Below are 22,711 nucleotides of genomic sequence, written 5' to 3'. Positions count from 1 at the left end.
AGGAAACTCCAATCAGTATCAGTGTCCAATGAGGAGCTTCACACATTTGACGAGGAAACAGCTGTGTGTGCTACAGATGCAGGGACGTCTGTTGGATTTTCTTCAGAAATTTGCTGTCACTTGAGGTCCATCCATCCATCCATCCGTCCGTCCCTTTCAGACTCAAAGGGCTGGAACCCCACCCAGCAACTGTTGGCTCACATTCACACCCAGCCCTTGTGCTATCTTATGGGGTCAAAATGACCCCACCCTTACATTGACGTGTTACCCCTACCATGATAAGGGTGGAGAGGATTTCATGTAATGCATGGACACCAGTGAAGATCTGAAGAAAAACGGTTCAGCGCACTGTCTAGTGGGTCTAAATGACCCAACTCCCAACGTTAACGTGCCTTGGATAGCACAAGGGTTACGGGTAATTTAGAGACACCAATTAACCTCTGAAGCATGTTTTTGGACTGTGGGAAGAAACCAGAGTTCCCACAGAGAATACACACATGCACAGGGAGAACATGCAAACTCCACACAGAAAGATTCAAACCCTCTTGATGTGAGGGAAGAGTGCTAACCACTACACCACTCTCCAGCTCTCCTCTTGAGATCAATTTAGTTATTTTTTTTACCTAATACTCATAAATGAGACGCTTCAGAATTCATTACTCATCTTTCAGTATTTGTCATTTACTACCTCAATTCAACTAAGAGTTTGTTGGATTCTGCTCTGCTAAAAGAAGTAAAAAAACAACTACAATTTTGATCTTTAGATGCTGTCAAAATTCACCAGAACTGTCAATCAAATCTGGACAACTAACCGCATGTAAACCTTCACATTCCTTGCAGTCTTTTTGTCAGAAGTCAGAACTCTGTTTCCCCCTCTGGTCACCAGCGGGAACTATGTCCAGAGTCCCGAATGCACTTCATCTCCCAGCAACCCCAGCGTGCACTTCCTGGATGCCACACAACTGAGTCATATTCACTCAATCACAGTCGACTTAAGGTGCCACATAGGGAGAAGGATTGTTTGTGCCACTCTGTTTTTATTACCGAGTGTTGGAGCTGGACCAGAGCTTCTGGATCCTGACTACCCTGTCTCTCCTCTGATGATCTCCTGCCTGTTATCGATTCCTGCCTGCCTGACCCGGAGTTAGCTTTGTGGACTTTTAGCTGAGCTAATAAACCTGCTGCACTTGAATCCAGCCTTTTGCTTGTTCTTGTGACTCTGTTGCTCAACTTGACTTGGATATTTCACTTTGCTAAAGCCCAGTTGAGAAGAAATTACAGCTTTTAACAAGCTCTTGAGGCGTTTTTCTCATGATGGACATATAGAAAATTGCAGTAGCTCTAAGTTGCATTTCTGAGCGTTTCTTCATTTAAATCGTGAATCAGGAATGGAGAAAAAAAGTCCTGTTAGGGGGGAAAAAGATATTTGTTACATAGAAAATAAGGTACTTTAAATACAAGTTTCTTTGGCTCAAAGAAGCAAAAACCATCCAAAAAATAATAAAGAGATGGACACAACAGAACCCCTGAAATGTTTTTCTTTTTAATTTAATTCAAAATAAATACTACCACGGCAATGCAAGTCCACTACTGGGGTCTTGCTCTAACGTTTTGGTAAGAAAACAAACAAGCAAAATGATCCCAAAAACAAATAAAATAAGAGACTTTAATGCATCCATCGTCATCTTTTCAGCAACTTCCAAGAGGTGCCTCTGTTTGTTTTACAATATACAAGAGATCACTGCCAAGAATGATGAAACATAAATAAAATAAAAACGTATAAAAGTTAGGGGGGTGGGGGGGCCCTCGAGGAATGGTGGAACAACCTGATGAGGCCTGTACTATAAAACAAAAAAAGTCTGCCATGGTCCCGGGCGAAGGGCCACAGAACCCGCTCAGAGGTTCCAGGAGCCCCTCATTCTCGTGGGCCACGCTGACGGGAGGAAGGTGGGGTCAGGAAGCATCCTCCGTGTACGGTTAAGAGTCAGCAGGTGGGAAAAGAAAAAGCTTCACGGTCTAGTCCTCGTATTTTTACAACTTCTTCTCCTCTTAAATGCAGTTCTGAGTGGGTTCCAGGTCTTTATTGTCTTCAGCAGGTCTGCCTCGTCGCTATGGACAAAAAAACAGGGAAAAAAAAGAAGCATTGCATATGTACATCGACAAGTAAGTGACTTTTCGCGGCAGTTCTTCGTCTTCTCGGCTCAGTTTTCTTGTGACACGATTAATAACTCAAAACGTTTTCACACTTGGAAAAACAAGTAAATAAACTCTCTGGTAATACTGACAGGATAGATGTGGCAAAAGCTCTGTATGAGGAGCTGGAAGCCTCTTCTGATAGCATCTGTGTGATAAACTAGACTTTCTTTCCTATTTAAAGAAGTATTTGTCGGTTTGTGTGTGGATAAGTAATTTAGCCCGAAAACATGCAGCTTCTGCAGCTCTCCAGCCATTGATATGCTCATCTTCATCACATAAATATTTGGGAGCGGCACGGCGTGATCCGAGGAGTCTGGACAGACGCCGGCGGCGCCCTCAGAGAAATCAGATCAGTGGCTGCTCCTCGCCACCAGGAGGAGTCTCGTTTGACGTGGAGGAGCCCAGTGAATTCACAGTATTCAAGACTTTACACACTTCAGAGGGCTCCTCTGGCCGAACCCGAGAGCCCACGTCCCCCGAGGACAGCATCGAGCCGCGATCTGGAGCAGATGCAGACCGAAAAACAGCAACGAGACCCTTTCCTCCTGGTCCTAACACCTCCTCTACACTTTCATCCTTTAGGATCACTTCCCAATCTCAAAGATTTACTGCACCAGAACGGAAACTGGGGCTCCTGAGTCTGTTCAAAACATAAACCGGAAAAGTTAAGGAGGACCAAACTCCTGAAAGACATGACTGTGGACACCATGTCCCCCCCCGTCAGTCCTCCAGCTCATTCCAGTGTTTGTAGACTGGGTTCGCTTTAACATTTCTGGAGAATAAATACATAAATTAAAAAAAAGCAGCATTTCAAACATCTTTAAAGGAAGATTAATTTGACAGAAAATATATCAAAAAAGCATTTTTGCAAACAAAGTGACGCAGTAGAACTTAAACGATGGATTTCCAGAGGCATGGCCTCAGCGTGGGCGGCGCAGGACTCGCACACACCTGAACCCGCGGCGTCCGGTTCGGTGACCTCCGGCTGAACGCTTTTCTGCGCCGTGACGGCATCGCGTCCTTCCTCTGCGCCCGACAGCGGTGGGGAGCAAACGGAGGAGAAGCAGAAGCGTTGGGAGCAGAGGAGGCCGCCGCCCTCCGCCGGCTGTGGGGAGCGGCTGGACGGGCGTGTGCTCTGCGGGCGCCTGAGTGAACTATGCGATTCCAGTAGTGTTTCAAAATAAAAGGAGCTATGAGGGTGAAACGGAACGAAAGGAACGCATCCATTCTCTTTTTTTAACAGCAATTGCCGTTGCCATGGTATTGGGAAATGTGCGCTGCCATGGCAACTGGGAGGAATTTTTTTTCTTCTCTTTTATCCAAACCATGCACTTCTCCTCTACAAAGACTGACCCTTCATATCCCAAAACCCACCCACCCTTATCCAAAAAAAAACAAAAAAAACGATGACAAAACAAACAAAAACACCCTGTTGGTATGATACGAAACATCTGCACACGTAAGGCAACATTTTTGGTTCTTTGTTCCCTAAAACGGCTCTTCCAAACCAAGTGCAAAAAGTCAAAAGAAGAAGAAAAACGGGCAATAACAACAAAAACCATGGACCTGGGTCAAAATACTGACAGAGAGACAAATAAAATAAATAAGAACATTGCCTTCTGCAGTAAAGAGGGCTGGAAATGTAGGAGACACTTTTTTTTCTTTTGTATCTTGTTTTTTTTTTCTTTAGTGTGGGGAAACCGGCTGGAGTCTATCCCACTGTGCAAAAACCTCTTTTAAAGTCCCTAAAAAGACGTCTCCTCATCTGCAGGGCGGCAGATGAGGAGAAAGAGGGGAGACTGTTTTTTTTTCTTTTCTTTTTTTCTTTTCTTCCTAGAATGGCTACGTGTTTTCCTCAAAATGGCCACGAAATGAGAGGCTTCTGGCCGGGCCGGGGCGCTCACTCCCGCCCGCTGGCTGAGTAGGAGAATTGTGGGAAATGAGGCCTTCGCTCGTTGTCTGCTGCATCCATCCCGTCCTCGTCGTCTGCAGAGACAAACACACACAGTTCTAAAAAGTCTTGAACGCTAAAAATCTTTTTTGTTTTTTGGTGATCATGATTGAACAAATGCTGCTTTCTGGCTTTACTGGCTTACATTTCTCTGGCGGAGTGATGGTGATGGTCTGTGCTGTGAACTCTTCATCAAAGTAGCGCGTGTCCGTCTCTGAGGAGACCTGCGGCTGGAACGGTGGAACCAACTGAAACAGACAGGAAGCAGAGGAGCTTCAGGAGCCTTTTCTGGGCCCGGTTTCAGCGGCGTCTGGGAGTCACAGCGGTAAATAATGCAGAACGTCTGAGCCACACGAGGCGGTTATGGGCAGAAAACTCCAGCAGACAATACAACCATGAGCTGTTTGACTCCAAAACCAGATTTTCCCTCATCATCACTGCTTACCTCTGCAGTTTGAGTTTATGGACAAAAAATGATACAAATTTAACTTTAAATACCAACTCCAATCATTTGATCTAAAGTGTTCCCAGTGATCTTTTAATTATGCCATTTCTAGCCAAAATGGAAAAAAAAACTGGAAAAAAAACTTGTGTTTCTAGGATGTAGTTTCCCGCAAAATGGCAGGAGTTTATTAAAGATTTTAAGTGGGACTGTTATCACAGAACAACCCAACCCCCCACCTTTTCTCCCTCTTGCTGAGAGCTCTCTGTTTACACGCTCCTCTGCTAGCTTACAGCCCCTCACACCAACAACACCAGTGCAATAAAATGGCGAGCATTTGGTGATCTAAACGTGGACGCATTAGATTGGAGCGGAGCGGGGAGCTTTGGGGTCAGCCGGCGTATTTTCTACGTCACAAATGCGATGCGTATCGTATTTTCCACAGCATTTTTCTGATGGTGTAGATCTATGAATGAATCGTTATATATACTTTACAAAACCTTCACGGTACCAAACTGCATCAAAACAGAAAAAAGACGGAGAAAAGCTTCAAATTAAAAACAAAATTAAAAAAAGCATAAATTACAAAAAGCAGGATAAAGAATGATGTAAAAAAATGAACAAAAGAAAATAGCTCCGTGGCCTTGTGGTGGAGTGTCCGCCCTGAAACGAGAAGGTCATGAGTTCCAATCCAGGCCGACTCTAAAATTGGGACCCAATTCCTCCCTGCTTGACACTCAGCATTGAGGGGTTGGATTTTTGGGTTTAAACCAGAATGAAACTGAAACACCTAAAGATAAGCATGAAGTCTTTTTTTTTCTCCTCCTGTTCTATTTTTGAGTTTCCTTCCACAGATCTGTTGGGAAAAAAGAGGCAACCCTGACGCTAAAATAGCTCCGACACGCTGTTGGAGTTCAGGATGACGCTCTCACCTTCTTATCGTAGACGTCCTGCCAGTCGATCGTGCTGAAAAAACTGTGCCGCATGATCTCCTTAGCGTCATCCGGTCCGCCGCCCAGCCTGTCAGCCGACACAGACGGAAAAAACCCTCAGAAGTGTTCCTATAAAGGCTTCATCAGCGGAACCTGGATTGATCCCAAAATAACTCCTCACGGTGAAGGAGTTCGCTCTGGGAAGCAGACGATCTCTCCAGTTTCTTCAGACAGAAACCGCCTCAGGGATGAAGACAATCACATGAACAGAACTCAGGCTGTTCTGCCTAATAAATATGTATTATCACAAAGTTATTTCATTTCTCTGGACAGCTAGTGCAGAGCTAAAGGAGAACAGATGAGGAACTGCAGTGTCGGAAGCAGATGTGATAAACTGTAACTGGTCATCAGCAGATTCCACTATTCTAAAAAGAAAAACAAACAAACATGTCCGTAAAGACAAACAGAGAGGGATGAAAATCCCCCCAAAAAACGGTTGTTTCGTAAAAATCCTCAACAAAGTCACACTCAGATTCAAACATGCAGCCAATTCTGAGCTCATTTGACTTTTTGTTGTATTTGTGAAAGTCAGTGATGTAAAGAGTGTTTATTTAAACTGAACTTATTCACCTTTTTTAGAACCAAAGGGCTTAAACGATCACACAGGTTTACACATTCGTATAGTTTACTTAGTCATTCTCCTTTATACACATTCATACTTACTGTACTCACACACACAGCACAAATGCTCTAGCCAGGCCAACCGTTCCACCTTAGGTTCAGTGTCTTGCCCAAGGGCTCTTCAACACATCAGGGCAAAGCGGCAACAGAACTTAGGGTGTATTCAGACTGACACATTCGGGTCACTTAAAGTGAACCAGAGTTCGTTTCACCTGATTATCCACATTTTCAGTCTGAATCCACCCAAGTGCTTCATGGAGGAAAATCCCCACGACCCTTGTCAGGAGTGTACCCCTTAGTTGTGTATTTGTGTACCATTTGTCGTTCCAGCGTGTACCGTTTGTATTTTGAGTGTGTATTGTTTGTTGTTCATGTGTGTAGCATTTGTTTTTTAAGTGTGTATCTGCGATTGTGTATTTGTGTACTGTTTGTTGTGTAGATGTTTACCATTAATCATGTATTTATGTGTACCGTTTCTCATGTATTTGTACACCATTTGTTGTGTACCTGTGATTGTGTATTTGTGTAACATTTTTTGTGTACCTGCGATTGTGTACAGTTTGTTGCGTAGATGTTTACCCTTGAGTCTGTATTTGTGTACCGTTTGTTGTGCCAGTATGCACCGTACAAACATGTTGTACGGTTGTGTACTGTTTATCGCGTCTTTATGTACTGTTTGTTGTGTACCTGTGATTGTGTATTTGTGCACCGTTGGTTGTGTACCTGTGATTGTGTATATGTGTACTGTTGGTTGTGTACCTGTGATTGTGTATTTGTGTACCGTTTGTCGTATACCTGTGATTGTGCATTTGTGCACCGTTGGTTGTGTACCTGTGATTGTGTATTTGTATACCGTTTGTTGTGTACCTGTGATTGTGTATATGTGTACTGTTGGTTGTGTACCTGTGATTGTGTATTTGTGTACTGTTGGTGGTGTACCTGTGATTGTGTATTTGTGTACTGTTGGTTGGGGACCTGTTATTGTGTATTTGTGTACTGTTGGTTGTGTACCTGTGATTGTGTATTTGTGTACCGTTTGTTGGGATCCTTGATGAGCAGCCCCGACAGCAGTGATTTGGCGTCGGCCGACAGCGTCCGCGGGAACTTGATCTCCTCCATCAGGATGAGCTCAAACAGCTTCTCGTGGTCCTGGTTGTAGAACGGCAGGCGGCCGCACATCATCTCATACGTCACCACGCCCAACCCCCACCAGTCCACCGCTCGGCCGTAGTCGTTGTCCTCCAGAACCTGAAGACGCACAAGTCGGCATTTTTCCTTTCTAATCCTCACGTTTGCAGAAACTCGTTTGCAATCATGAGTTGAAATCTAGTTAGACCACAAACACAACTGAAACACATCCTGTTGTCTTCTCTGAGGCTCTCTTTCAGATTCTCCAGCTCTCCAGCAGCATCCACATAGCAAAAGTTAGAGTTGTTACTGACGTGCATCACTGCTGCAGAGTAAACCCTTCATTTCAGGAACTGCATCTTCATGCACTTCCACCCGGAAGTGGCGTTTGTGGAAAACAGACAGCGGAGAGACATGAGGAGGACAGAAACCCCGTCTCACAGTAAACCCCAGGAGAGTCTAGTTTGTTGTGGTTTCAGGTTCGAAACCTTCTACGTTTGCTTCTTATCGTGGATATAAAGCTTCTGTGTTCACACAGCAGTGAGTCGGCGCTCTGACCTCTGGAGCCAGGTACTCCGGTGTTCCACAGAACGTCTTCATGGTGGCGGTATCTGTGATGCCTTCTTTACAGAGGCCGAAATCGGTGATCTTGATGTGGCCGTCTTTGTCTAACATGAGGTTTTCCAGCTGAGAAGAGACACGGAACAGTCACCAACTTTCTGCAGCTTCAGCCCGTTCGTGCCTGACCCTGTGGAGAGCTCGTTCACGCCGCTTCACCTTCAGATCACGATACACGATCTTGGCCGAATGCAGGTAGTCTAAAGCAGAGACGATCTCAGCTCCGTAGAAACGGGTGCGATCTTCTGAGAACACTCGTTCTCTGGACAAGTGAAAAAAAAGCTGCAAAAGACGAACAGTAGAAGAAACGATAAATCACCATGGCGATGATAAACAGTGGCATCATAATGGTAGTTTTTTGGGGTTCATTTTAAAAAGGTAATTCAATTTTCTGGGTACTTCCTACTTTATTTTCACATTCTGAATATGGCAGTACTTCTACAACTCTTTGGTAACGCGAGTACACAAAGGTAACACAATCTCACCTAAAAATAAAAACAAAATATTTGAAAGTTTACATGTAGGTCTGAAGAATTCGCTATGTAACCCTTGTTCTATCCTAGGCACTTTAACATTGGGAGTTGGGTCATCTAGACCCACTAGACAGTGCGCTGAACCTTTTTTCTTCAATGATTTGTGATCTTCACTGGTGTCCATGGATTACATGAAATCTTTCCACCTTTATCCACCTTTGTCATGGTAGGAAGAACACGTCATTGTAAGGGTGGGGGCATAGGATAGCACAAGGGTTAAAGGTCAGGTACTGAAATAGAGTTTAAACTGAAGAAAGTGTAAACACTTCTGAAGTGGTCTTCTCTGCAGTACCCTTCAGCTGATAGTATTGCAGAAACAGAGTTTGTTAGGGGGAAAAGGCAAGTATCTAACAAAAAGAACATTCTTATTTATTTACATTTGTTCTGATGTTATTTTTGCACCAAACCAGACGATTATTCATTGTATTAATAGAAAACAAAGCAGGACGGAGTGAACAAAACTAAATTTGATACAAAAGTTTTTAGTCAGGACTATATTATTTGCTTCAAAGACTTATTTTAAAAAATAATAAAGGGCAATCCCCTGTAACTGCTTGTTTATAATGTGTTTCGTGAACGGCGTGCTGAAAGAAATTACCGTCTGACTTGAAACGGTAAAGCCTATAGCCGATAATGAACTGATAATACCTACAAACGGATGTCTAACAAAGCACCTTTTCAACCCTTTGTGGTTTAACTTACATTTTGAGAAAAGAAAAACACAGTTTAAAAGCGTTCCAAGTGGTCTCTAACCTCTCCTCCGTTGACGTACTCCATGACAAAGCACAGTCGGTCCTTGGTCTGGAATGAGTACTTCAGAGACTGCAACACAAAGAACGAGACACGAGGGCCGTCAAAACCCGTTTAAAAGCTAAAGACGTTTTTTTTTTATATTATCCGGGTTTAAATAAAGTTGGGTAGAATTATTGTTTGAAAGAAATGAAATATTGCTTTTACCGTTAGGAATGGATGCCGAGTGTTTTTTAATACCCTACTTTCTGTGAGCGTGTGAGCAACTTCATCCTGTAATAACAAAGTTAAAGCCATCAGACAAGAAACAGTCTTCGAATATAGAGCAACTCAGTGAGAAGAAATATTAGTGGAAGAAGATCAAACAACGGAAAAGTCACATTTCTGCAGATCTAAACCTTTGCTCCAATCCACAAACAAAAGAGTACCTTGGCTATAATGACTTCCTTCTTGAGAATCTTCATGGCGTAGTAGGTGCCGCTGGCCTTCTCCCTCACAAGAATGACTTTCCCAAACGTGCCTTTGCCCAGAAGCTTCAGATAGTCGAAGTCGTTCATTGTCTGAACGGAGAAAGAAACAATTAAACTTCCGTCTCTGACACTGAGATGCTGAAACCCTAAATCTGTTGTGTTTAGATCCATACATTCATGCCTGCATTGGCTTTTATTTCTAGAAAATCCATTTGATTTGTATGAAAAGTGTTTGATGGAATCCGTTCAGAACATTAACTGTGAATGAGAACTGGACTGAGTGACCCCTCCCCAGTCGCACACCAAACAGGAAGTACCCGGTTGTACTTCTGTCTACCAAACAGAAGCCAAATTCCCACAGACTTCTATTGAGAAACAAACAGCTTTTACTTGTTCATTCTGTTTGTCGGAATAACCATTCCTGCTCTGCTTTTTATTTTATTTTAAACACGTTTTTATAAACTGACCAATCAGATCCCTCAATTAAAGTGGGCGGTGACTGCTGCCCCCCCTAAGTTCAACGTTCGAAACGTTTGACAGATTTCGTGTCGCCAGCTTTCAAGTGGTAGGGGTGTGGCTTTCCGACAAGCTCACTCCTGATTGGCGAGAGTGTTTGCCGTAGAAACGATGAGCCGTAAAGACGACGACTCGGACTAATCGCTGCTAACGGAAGACGTCTGGCTCCATCACGGCCGCGTCAGCATTGCTATAAAATGGTGACTGAATTGACTTCATTTCATTGGAGCGAGAAGTAAAGTTGTTTTCTATCGATGACGCCACATTCACTCACTCCGGTTCTCGTGTTCAGTCAGAAAAACACCAGATTCCCCAAACAATCAGATTACCTTAAGAAACTTACTTTAAGAGGTTAGCTCATGTTCTGAGCTGTACAAGGACATCTCAAAACGATTACAAATCACAGATTGAAAAATGTCAAGCCTTTATTTCTTGTTATTTAATGAATATAGTCTTTAAATAACAAATCTGTCATCATTTCGATGCACTCAATACTTGGGAAGGCTTCTACTGCATGAATGACAGCATTCCTGCGTCATGTCATGGAGGCTGGGACACTGCAGCGCCGCAATAGAAGCTCGGGCTGCTTTGATATCTCCCCTCAAGTAATCTGCATCGTCGGGTCGGCCGTCTCTCATCTTCTTCTTAACAAAACTCCACAGATTTCCTATCAGATTCAGGTCAGGACGGTTTTCTGGGCAATCGAGCACCGTGACACCACGGTCACTGGACCAGCTTTTAGTAATAATGTTAGTGCTGGAAAATGTAATCAGCATCTCTGTGCTGCTTGTCAGTAGAGGGCAGCATCAGCTGCTGCTGAAATGCCTGGTATTTGTCAGCTTTGACTGTGGACTTCAGAAAACCCAGATCAGGAGATGACATGGGATCTCAAACCATCATGGACTAGATTTTGTAGAACTATTCCTCCAGAGTCGGGGAAAAAAACAGACTTTGGACCACTGGGTCCAGTTCTTTTTCTCCTGGTGTTGTCTCTGGTTTGACACAATGACTTAGACCTTTGTAGCCCAGGTCAAGTTCTGTGATGTCTTGATTCGCAGACTCCAGCCTCAGCCCATTCCTTCTGATGATCCCCAAGTTCTAGAACAGACTCCTCCAGATACGGCTGTGGTTTTCTCTGATGCCCCCTTTCCAACCGCTTTGCTTCCACTCAAACCTTCTGTTCATATGTTTGGATGCAGCACTCTGTGAATAACCGGCTTGTTTGGGACAGATCTTCTGGGGCCTGCCCTCCTTGTGAAGCGTGTTGATGTCCGTCTTCTGTCACATCAGCAGTCTTTGTTGTGATTTACCCAGACGGAGACCATGGAAAGGCTCAGGAAACCTTTGTAGCGATCAGCTGATCGAAGTAACTTTTTTTTTGTAAAATACTTTATTTTTCTAAGAATCATTTTCAGTGAGCCATAATCACCAAAATTGAAAAGAACTAAAGGCTTGAAATGTTTCAATCTATGTGTCATGGCTCTACCTGATGTACACGTCTCCCTCTTAGTTGATAATTAAACGTTTTTATAATTTTCTAAATTGTATTCATCAGTCTGCGGTGCTTTTTTGGACATTTTTCAGTCTTCCAACCAGTGCGCACCTTTCGTTTGTAGTGACTAATGGAGGTGTCCATCTCCTCCTCGTTGACGTTCTCGATTTGGGAGGTGGGGCTGCACAGGATGCCCTCCTCCTCCTGCTTAGCCAGAGACTCTGCTACCATCTGGATCGCCTCGGCCCACTCGTCCCTAAAGCAGGAGAAGTTTAAACAACAGAAGACGTCACTTTTTTTTTCAGGATCCAACTCATTCCTGCTGTGCGATTGTAGTTTAATCTTTTCAGCACAAAGAGACCAAAAGAGTCCGACTTTTAGCTTTAGAGATGACATGTGATATCTTAACATTAAGTAGCAAAACCTGTAATGTTTTCCTTAAAAAAGCAAAATAGGAAAAAGATCAAGAAGACATTTAATGAATGCTAAAAAACCCACATTTTTAAAGGAAATATCTGTTGGCGTCTTTAATTTCTGGCAGATATGACTTTAGTGTTGAAAAAGAAATGTATAACATGACTTTAAGCAACAGATTTGACAGATATTTGCCCCATAAAGGGTCAGTTCCCCATCATCTCAATTTTCTAAAAACTTTCTGCTTTGAGAGAGGAGGGAGAGCAACTCCAAACAGAAATGATAGCCTGAAAATGTTCATCTCTCTTGTAATATTTCGTAGTTTACAAGAAAAAATCCAATCGATTGATTTTATTGTACAGAATTCTCAGTAATTCTTTAAAAATACGGATTTATTTGTGTTCATGTTTCGTCTCCCACCCCTTCTTCAACTGCACTTCTGCATCAATCCATGACTGACCTTAGAGGATCAGGAACATCTAATTTCCATTTCAATGTGTCCATTTTTTAGATGGACACAAACCATCAGAGCAGGCGAAGAGCAGAAGCTCACCTCTCATCGGGCGTGTCGACATGGAAAGTCCTCTCGATGACGGTGGTCCACTGCAGACAGCGGATGATGAAGGTGTTGGGCTTGGGCCGTTCCGTCTTCATCAGCTGACATTCTGAAAGCCACACAGGGATTTATCCAGAGGTTGCCGTGGCACCTGCTGAGAGGTCCGACGGTCCGCTCGGGTCTTACTCGCTACGGAGAAGTTGTTGAGCGGATAGGCCAAGTCCGAGTCCTGCGGTTTGTCCTTGTATCCGATGAAAGAGCCGTCTGTCTTCAGTAGGAAGTAGCGCGGTCGCCAGTTCTTGATGTACTCTCCTGCAACGCATTACATGCAGCAGGGTTCCAGCATTCTGCACTAACAGCGTGATTTATCACAGAAATACGTCCCACAAAGATTCCACTTCTACAAACTTTCAAAACTCGCCTCAAAAAGGAGACCAGTCCTATAAACATTGATTTTTAACATTCTGCTATTGATTCATGATTTTTTAAATGAAAAATAATTTGCAAATATTTTTAACTTTTGATACTTGATCTGCGTGTGCTATGATGATTCAGGAAATAGTGTTATGTCTTTTTTTCTTATATAGTGTTATTTTAAATCATAGTCAGGATTTTTCTAATAGAAAATAATCTGCATCTATTTTAGGTGTGCTATGTTGAGTAATGTCTAATTTTACATAATAATTAAGGGCTTCCTCTTCGTCGTGTGATTTATTGATACTAAAGGATTCTTAATTCTATCTGATAAAAGTTATGAACCAGATGATGATAAATCATGTAGAATGGTTATGGTAGAACAGGGCGGGATTATATAAATTGGCTTCCTTCCACTCCCTTTCAATCAATCTTTGATTTAATGTCTAATTCTCCTAAATTTGATACGTCTTTGTTCGAATGTATAACTGCTGATTTTGTTGTTTTGTGCATTATTCCTGCTTTGATTGCTTGAAATAAACCATTTTTAATCAAATCAAATCAAACACTATTAAACTGTAATATGATGAGCTTTTTTATTGCTTTTTTATCCGATGTCTCATTATGTTCTAGTTTTATCCTGTTTAGGGACTATGGATGTAAATTTGCATGTTTGCTATAATCCAGCATATTTACTTCTATTACCGTCTAAATTAACGCTCATTAATGTTGTTTGTCCCCATCAGATAAGTAAATAATAAATAAAAATACAGGCATCGTGCCGCTTTTAAGTCAGGGGCCTTCAAACTATTTCCACAGAGGGGACCAGTGAGGGAGGGAGGGCAGTCAGCCTGAATTCTTTAAACCCTTATGACATTAAATGCAAAAGAACGATTCAATGAAACTTTATTGCAATGGAATACTTTGTATATGTTTACCAAAATTACTGAGAATTTCATATTTGAAGATGAGAAATAAATCTTTAAAATAAAAACAGTAAATCTGGGTTTATTGAGAAATAATTTATATTATTTACAATTAAGTCCCCACTGTAAACATTTAAACATTTAGAAGACGTTATCTAGTTCAGAAGTAAAAATCAATGTGGTTTTGATCACAGAAACAAGTAAATTTGTTCCGATTTGGTCCTTAAGGTTTACAACGGTTTATAACCTAATTCAGCCAAACACAATCAAGAAATCATGGACACAGCTCGGGGTCGCATGTTATAGATTCTTTGTCAAAAATGTGGCCCACGAGCCAGACTTTGGACATGCCTGGTTTAAGTGATTATATCAAACAACTACCGGTAGTTATTAAGAAATGTATAAATCTGACGTAAAGCTTCACACAAGTTTCAGTCTGTCATCTCAGAAGCTCAAAAGGAAATCTTGTCATTTTTCCTTCTGTTGCCATCCCATACATCCCTCTTCAGAACTGAAGCTGAACTCCTTTTTGGGTCAAACGGTTGCTGGAGCCAACCCAGCTACTGTTTCCTTGGACAGGTCACCGGTTTGTTACAGGCCCACAAACTCACATGCACACCTAGGGGCAATTTAGAGACACCAATTAAAAAAAGAAAACCCTCTAACCCACGCATGTGCCAGGAGGGGCACTCCACATAGGAGGGTCCCAGCCGGGATTCCAACCAGCCCCTTCTTGCTGTTGGGCGAGGGTGCTAACCACTACACCACGCACAGCCCCATAATTCTACCCTATTGGTTAATTCTCAAGACATAAAGAGTAACAGACTTCATTTACAGCCTACATGTAAGAAAACAAAACACTGGAAAACATCAAATGTTGCTTATAAACCTTTAACAGGCAAAACTGTAAAAAAAAAAGTGTTAAAGTTATCAACAAAACATAAATATCATAATTTTGTGAGGAATCAGATCTGGATCATTACTGTTTAAAAGGACATTTTAAAACCATGAACAAACGTGATTATTATCTAAATAATATTGGTACGATTCTAGAAACAAAAAAATGTTTCCATATTTAATCCATACAATTTGGAGCAACAAAGTCAGCAGAAAAACTCTGCTGAGCATCGAGGAAACCGCTGACAGAGACGGAGACATCATCCGGGCCGCTTAAGCTGCTCTGTTAGGAAACATCCGAGCCTTAATGGATTATTTAACCACCAACATCAGGATGCCGGAGAAGAGTCTCCCATTCATTTTCTCGTCGTTTAGGTGTTCTAAACGTAAAGTTATTGACATTAAAATCAAAGCTTTTCGATGCTGTCAGTGGAGGTAATGGTGGAAAGCTGCACTATGTTGATCAGGCATAATGATAAATACATACAAGAATGTGTAGGAAAGGTGGACAAAAGGAAAAACTCCTATAGTCGTTTCATTGAGTAACAGGTCAGAGTCATTTCTTTTCCTGTTTCTCCTTCTTTATTATAGTCTCTTCTGTCCATTTTTTGTCACTCAACTCCTACAATTTTTCCGCTATTTTAAACATTCAACTATTAAAGTGTTCAGCTTTTTTCCAGCTATGACATTTGGTCCTTCAAATCCTTGAACTTTTCAAGATATTCCAGGATTTCCAGGATTCGATACTGGCATTTTTGACAAAAAAATATTTTCGGTTATTGGGTTGTTTTCACTTTATTTATGGTCAACTTTGATCATTTCTTTCTTTCGTTTTTTTTGGCCAATTATTACCCTTTAAGTTTCATTGTCATTCAGCGTTTTCTTCTGGAAATGCATCTTCGCTAAAATTTAAAAAAGCAGCCAACAGAGCGAGGCCGTTCTGAACCGAAGCTCGAGTTCCGTGCACTGACAGGAGAAACCTGCAGACCCGATCAGATGTACCGCTGCCACAGCGTTTCGTCGTTTCTACCCTTCAGACGTTCTCTCCACCAGCAGGAAACACGCTTTCATCAGCTAAACGAAGCTCTGACAGGAGCGGAGGAAGACCACGAGAAGCGGGACTTCTCCTTCGGATTACCAGACCAAAATGAGGAGAAATAAAGTCAAGAACAATCCTGACATGGAACATTTTAAGTGAGATTACAACAGATGACTTTTTTTCCCCCCTTCTCGTGCTTTTATGTATGTCTTTGTTAAAAAAGATAAATTGACGAATTAAAAAAATATTTCCTACTGATATGTTTAAAAAAAATAACATTTACAAATTTAAAAAAACAAAAAAAATCTATTTACATTCAAAAAGGAAGTACTTGTTTTGTTGGAATTGCAGAAACGGACAAACACTAATCAGAAGGTAGTTTTCTGTAGAATCATCTAAGTGTTGTTCTTTGACGGTCTAAAGACCAGGCCTGAGAACTTCGTTAGCTGTAGTAACCATGGTTACGACTAGTATTTTCAGTTTAGACTATTCTTTATTTGTTTAAAAACTAAAAATCAAATAATTAGGTCAATTTCCTCTTTGCATTTTATTTTTTAAAAGGAAAATTTTCAGATTGGTTTACATTAAAATCCAATTTTATGAAAAAAAAAACCTTTCCTCTTAACACAGTAGATAAAATAAAAAAGTTAAATTTCTACACTAAAAAGGACCGAAAAGCAGCTTTTTCTCTGATCAAACACTAGAAATGACTAAATTGGTAAACTAATGCAGATGTTCTAACCGACGTGTGCGGCAGCTTTTGGCGTGAAGCTTTCAAAGCGGAAAGGAGCACTTGTGCCAGTCGTTAGCACCGAATTACAAGAGCGCATAGAGGTGCAATAAACAAACGAGGAGCCTGTGGGGGCCAGAGAGGAAGGAACCCGAGTGTTAGGTCATCCTCTGTATGCACACAGTGCAGCAGAGAAACTTCCTCCTGCCTGCCAGCCACCAGCCATGAGCTCAGACCAGGAAAAAAGAGAAACCAAAACACCTCCCACAAACACAAGCCAGCACAGCTACACAAACCTGTGTGGGAACTAAAACACACCAGTCAAGAGCAGCTCAGAGGAGGCCTGTGAGGGCCGCCCGCTCCGCTGGGCCCCTGGCAGGTAAACAACTATTGTTCGGTGGGGCTGTTCTTCAAACTGGCAGAGCAGCTTAGACCGTGTTCGCACAGAGCCGTGGAGAAAACACATCTTTCATGACAAAGGCTCACGTTTTTATCCCAAAGCTCCTGCAGTTAAAAAGTCCTGATCCTGAGTGTGGAAACGACACGAGCTTTCCCAAAATGTTAACGGTAATCTTTGCGTCACGCGTGGCCTCCGAATAAATTCACCTCCTCTAATGTCTGGAGGACCTTAGAACTTCCTTCAGCTTGCTCATTCACAGGAAGATGCAAACAGAGAAACGAATTTTCCAGAAATTCTCAAAAACAGCCATTTAATACGAGGATTTACCAACAAAAAAGTCAGCTGCTGTCAAATAATGACAGAATCCAGCCCGGACGTTTCAAAGATAAAACAGAACAGTGTTCACCAAACACACGGTGGCTCACCTGTCATGAAAAACACAAACTATGCGGCTCCTCTGCATCCTGTTTCATTATTACGGGACAAACGCAGAGAGTTTTTAATCAAATGCAACCTGAAGAGGATGAAAAGCACCTTTTAAACACTATTTTTGGTGACATCTTAATCCATATTTGGTGCTCTAATGGGCATTTAGGGCAGCAGGATTGTGAATGCTGACAAAAACAAAACACAATAATGGAAGCGTGTGATCATTTTGTGAAAAACATTTACAGAGTAAGGTCAAGAACTCTTTGTGATTTTTTGTCTTGCAGACATTTGTGTTATTTGATGGGTTGTTGAGAATAAAAAAGGCCAAAATGATGTATTTTGCTCTAACCATCTTTAACTTTAAGTATGTGTGTATTTTTTTTTTCTGTATCTTCTTCTTCTTATTTTTTATATTGATTCATAACAAATCATCCTAAGTTTGATATATTTGTGCACAGGTATACGTTTCTTTTGTTTTTCTGTGTTGATTTCTTAAAATAAATCAAATAAAAAAATCCAAACTTAGAATTAACTTCAAAAGAAACAGACACCACCGTAAAATCTAGTATTTATTGGGAAAAACGTGATGATTATCTTCAGATTAATCCACTTCCATCTGCGGCTCTGATTTTCACATGAAGCTTAGAAATCATTTATCATCATTTATGAAAGTAAATAAATAAATAAGGCGCCCGTACCTCTTTTCTGGACCCAGCCTTCCTTGACGACGTTCTGGTCGCTCATGGTGGCTTCTCCTCAACGCCGGTTCTCCCAGTTCTCCCAGTGTGCTGACGGTGACGGGGCAGCGTTTTGACAGCAGGACGTCTGTCCGTCTGACGGCTCCAGCGGCCCACCTCCCTGCTCCGTCGCCTCCGACTGCTCCACCTGCTGAGCTGTGCGATCTCGACTCTTTCCGTCCTCCTGTCCCACAATCCCTCTCTCTTCCCCTCCTCTGCCTCTCCCTCCCCGTCTCAGTTCTCCTTACACCTCGTCTGAGTTCAGGCGCTCCAGGAGTGAGTCAGCCTGGAAGGAAGCAGAGGCAGAGAAAGGAGAGGGTGGCGGGAAAAAAAAAAAAAAAGCGGGTCAGTGGTAGGTTTCCTTCACACGGCGGATCCAGCCGCCATCCACACTGCTCATTGTTTGGAGCCATACAACGCTTCCTGCCACATCAACTCCTTCTGCCCACATCTTCTTTTTTTCTCCCATTTGCTCTCCTCCTTCCCCATCATCCCATTCCTCTATTTTATCCTATTTTCCATGCTTTTTGTTCAACATTTCCTTATCTTTTTTTCTTCTTGCCTTGTCACCTCCCTTCCTTACCAACCCTGCTACTCCCTTTCCATTTTCTTTTCTTTCGTCACTTCTTCAAGTTTTCACCTCCTCGTCTTCCTCTCCATATCATTCCTTCCCCTCATTCTTGCCAAAAATCTTTATGATCCTCTCATTTTAAGGTGCCACTCCCTCGCTTTCTCCCCCTGAAATCCTACCTGAGCTTAATCGCTCTGCGTCTACCTCCCTCCTTCCCAGCATCCCTTGCTGCACACGTTCGTTCAGTAAATAACAAGAGTCATAAATTAATTCTCTTCATCTGTGGAAATGGCTCTTGAGTTCTGCATCGTACGACGCCTGAAAGGCAGCAGCTGGGAAACATCAGCGACTGTCGCTAAGACAAAAAAATCCGGCAAACGGGAAGTAGCTCATGTTCTTGGTGCTCATGAAAATGAGCAGAGAAAATGTCAATGGTCAGGTGGAACGGAAACGTGTTCTGGAAAACATGCAAATCAAGTTTGGAGTTTCACGCCGATCGACAAAGGATTTGCTGTAAGTTTTAGAGTTCATCTCAACCAACCCAGAACTAAATAGCTGAAAAAAGAAAACAGTTTCCCCCCATGATTTGTTAATGGTCTGTCTGCGTGTTCTGCTGATCTAAATATGGAAATAACGTGCATTTCTGGAACACATCATTGGAATTCTGGCTCTAGAATTTCTCACCCATCGTATTTTCAGGTTTTCATGTGACAGACTGAACGTTAAAGAGGTTCTGGAGCTGCCCGCATACACCGATCCCGGGTGGATTTTCTTTTGTGCGTGTTTTTGCTGCGTTCATGTGAAACAAAACCGGATGTTAATCAACATCAGTTTGTGTCAGATACATCTTTATGGTGGGAAGCTGTCAGATGAAGGGGTTTGGGCTGATGAAGGGGACTTCTATGGTTCCACTGGCAGAACCTTCAGGGTAGAACTCAGATGGAGAGTGAATGGGCTTGAATATATAGATTGTTTACTCTAACAAAGTAGCAAAAACTGTCAACATAGAGCACTGATGCCTTCCTTTCCCCTCCCTTTTTCCATCGTCTTCCTCAGACGGATCATACATCCCATCTGACCTGTTCCTCCTTCACCACCATCTTGTTCTGCTTCGGATTCTTCCCAGAACCATTGAGAGTCTTCATGCATCAAGAGTAGGCCTGCACAATATACCGCAAATTTATCGTTATCGCAATATCCAGCTCTGCAATAGGCATATCGCAAAAGACTGCGAATATCGCAATAAATCGTAAACCCAAAATGTGTTAAAACAATCTTATGGCAGCTTGACGCTTTTAACGAATCAAATAAATCTCTTTGTGATTTGACCAATCAGATGGACGCCTTCCCATTGTTTACCAATCAGATGGAGGCCTATTATGTTAGATATTTGTCACCTATGTCGATGAGGGTCATTTGGAGTGTAATTTTAAACTGTTTCTAATGAAATGGGAATGATGTTTTTGGCATTTTTCTATTTTTTTATATACCGCAAATTATATCGTTATCGCAATATTAATCTCTAATATCGCAAGTTTTCCTCATATCGTGCAGCAGTGATCAAGAGACACTAGTTCTATCAATAACTTGCAAGTTCTGTCAGGTTCTGCAAATCACAAGTCCGGAACTATTTTTTTTTTAAACTTCAGTCATTTCAGATTAATAAATAGCTCAGATTTCTCAAACTTCCGACACAAAAATAAGTAAAGTTTCTGCATGAAATGTCTAAAAGAAAATTAAAACTGTTAGAACAGCAAAATCTCCACCAAATGCTTTGAAAATGTAAATTTAAACGCATTTATGAAAAAGAAATATTTCATGCTGAGAAACCAAAACTATCTTTTTCAGGAACATTTTCAGCTCATTCTGCTGTTTTGTAAAAAGAAAAAGATTGCAGCTTTGCCTACAGTGACATCTCCAATTGCGTATGCAAACTTCATGCTTTCAAAACCACATGTGGATGAGTTCATTTGTATATTCTAGTCAGATTAAGGACAGGATTTTTTTGCAGGAATGTGTGTGAAGTGAAGCACAGGGTAAATCCCAGGCTCCTTTAGTTTTCCTTCTCCACTCCAGTCTTTCAGTTTTCTACAAAAACAAAACAAAAACAAAAATACAAACACAATTTTTGTGTAAAATCTCATCATCCAGGATAAGGAAATGATTCATCAACAACTGACTCATATTTTGCAGACAAAACCAGCTGCAGAAACAACAAAAACGGATGCACGCGCGGGGCTGACGGGCTAGCTAAAACAGTACACAGGCGCGAGCTCCGCCGGCGACGGCAGACCCGGAGGGGCTCGGCGGGAGCGACCCTCGGGTTTTCTGGGGAGCGGGGGGGTCGGCACGCCGTGAGCCCGCGTCTGTCACTTTTGCTGTCTGCCACCGAGTCCCGCATCTCACGCAAACAAACGCAAAAACAACAGCTTTTGTTTCAAGGGCGTGTGGTGTCATTTATCCGTTACATAACAACATCCGCTCGGCGTGCTCCATCACATGGACCGGACCAAACGGACATTTGGCGGGGGGGCTCCTGCGCTGATTAGGAACCAACAGTTTTAAACAAATAAATAATAGCAATAAATAAAATAAAAAGTGATGGTGGATGGGGGAGTGAGGCGTTTGGGTATCCCGGAGACGGCTCGGATGGAGGATGCGGGCTAGCTGAGGATGCTAATAGGGGGGTGGGGGGTGATCTTAGTGCTAATGTTAGCTAGCTAGCAGGCTAACTATCACTTAGAGGCCGCTCACCGCTGAGCTTTTTCGGATCTTTGTAACCAAAGGACCGTCTTAGTTATTAATATTTACGGCAAGTCTCGTTTTTTAAGTGACTGATGATGGGAGATGAGAGAGGGGGGGGGGGGGGGGGACCGCTGATTGGGGGGAGAAGAAGGGCCGACGCCAGATGGACGGTACCGCTACAATTACCCCCCCTCCCCTCCTCTGTGCAACAGCAGCATCCCGACGCCGCTGCATCCTCCCCAGACTGACGAATGACGAAGCAGCAGTCTGCTGACCGAAGCTAGCGAACGAGCTAACCTCCACTCCCACCCGCTCTGGGCTCCCCTAAACCCCTAAAATCACGACCCCCCCCACACACCTTTGTGTCCCCACACTCCCTCCGCTCCCACACAGCATTTCCACCCCCCAGTGATAACATGTTACAAACCATCCGTTTTGTTGATGTCGCTGTTGTTGTGTTTTTTTCTTCTTCACCTGGTAGTCGAAGGCTCAAAAGGGATGCCCCCTTGCTTCTTTCTCCCGGTTCCCTCCAACACGGTTACTGTAGCAGCATCCAGCGTCCCTCAGAGCCGAACGGAGGACAGCGATGGAGCCATGATCGGCGAGGCTCTCCCCCAGAACGCGGAAACCGAGGGACAAAAAGATGGTTTAGTGTCTCGGGCAGACAGACAGAACCGCCAGGCTCCCGCTCCCTCCGCAGCTCCGCCAGGAAACCTCTCGGCTCCGAGTCGGCGCGTCACGTTCAGCCAGATCTGACTGGGAGGACTCCCGCTACGTTCAAGGGCTTCCGGAAATGCGAGCTCTTTCACCACAGTGACCCACTGGAAGCCTCAGACCAGAGGGCAACGAACATTTACTTTGTTTCGTCTCTAATATCTCTTCTTATATATTTTCCCAAGAAACTTTTTTGATTAAATAAATGAGTGTAATACTAGAAAAAAATCCGAACAACCATTTTAAGGGAACACGGAAACAACAAACGTTTTAAACATCTTAACATTTAAAAAAAAGTTTTTACATAAACGGGTCAAATTATAATAAAAAAATCCCTTCTTGAATATGCATATTTTTTCTAAAATTTGTATGCAATTGGCATGTTTACTAGTTAAGTATTTTGTGTAAATTCCCCTCTTTTGTTTTAAGA

At 42.5% G+C, this 22,711-nt stretch overlaps 1 protein-coding gene across 2 annotated transcripts; it reads right to left on the bottom strand.

Annotated features, from left to right (window-relative positions):
- Window positions 1-1,523: 1,523 nt before the first annotated feature.
- On the bottom strand, window positions 1,524-22,387 carry LOC101174244 (RAC-gamma serine/threonine-protein kinase). 2 transcript variants are annotated; one of them, XM_011482439.3, is made up of 14 exons: window positions 21,995-22,387; window positions 18,213-18,537; window positions 12,866-12,991; window positions 12,677-12,788; window positions 11,821-11,965; window positions 9,660-9,791; window positions 9,439-9,504; window positions 9,235-9,303; window positions 8,108-8,230; window positions 7,889-8,017; window positions 7,236-7,450; window positions 5,522-5,609; window positions 4,293-4,395; window positions 1,524-4,182 (listed from the first exon to the last, which is right to left on the bottom strand). In XM_011482439.3, exons 2-14 carry the CDS (start codon window positions 18,256-18,258, stop codon window positions 4,097-4,099), a joined length of 1,440 nt encoding a protein of 479 aa, XP_011480741.1. In that variant the 5' UTR covers window positions 18,259-18,537; window positions 21,995-22,387; the 3' UTR covers window positions 1,524-4,096. The 2 variants fall into 2 exon arrangements, with proteins under 2 accessions (XP_011480741.1, XP_004065589.1); XM_004065541.4 differs by having other exon boundaries at window positions 22,042-22,387.
- Between the last annotated feature and the right edge of the window lie 324 nt (window positions 22,388-22,711).

This window comes from Oryzias latipes, chromosome 1 (assembly GCF_002234675.1).
Source record: "Oryzias latipes chromosome 1, ASM223467v1".
In the NCBI taxonomy this organism is placed as follows: Eukaryota; Metazoa; Chordata; class Actinopteri; order Beloniformes; family Adrianichthyidae; genus Oryzias; species Oryzias latipes.
This window is presented reverse-complemented; position numbering and strand designations above follow the sequence as displayed.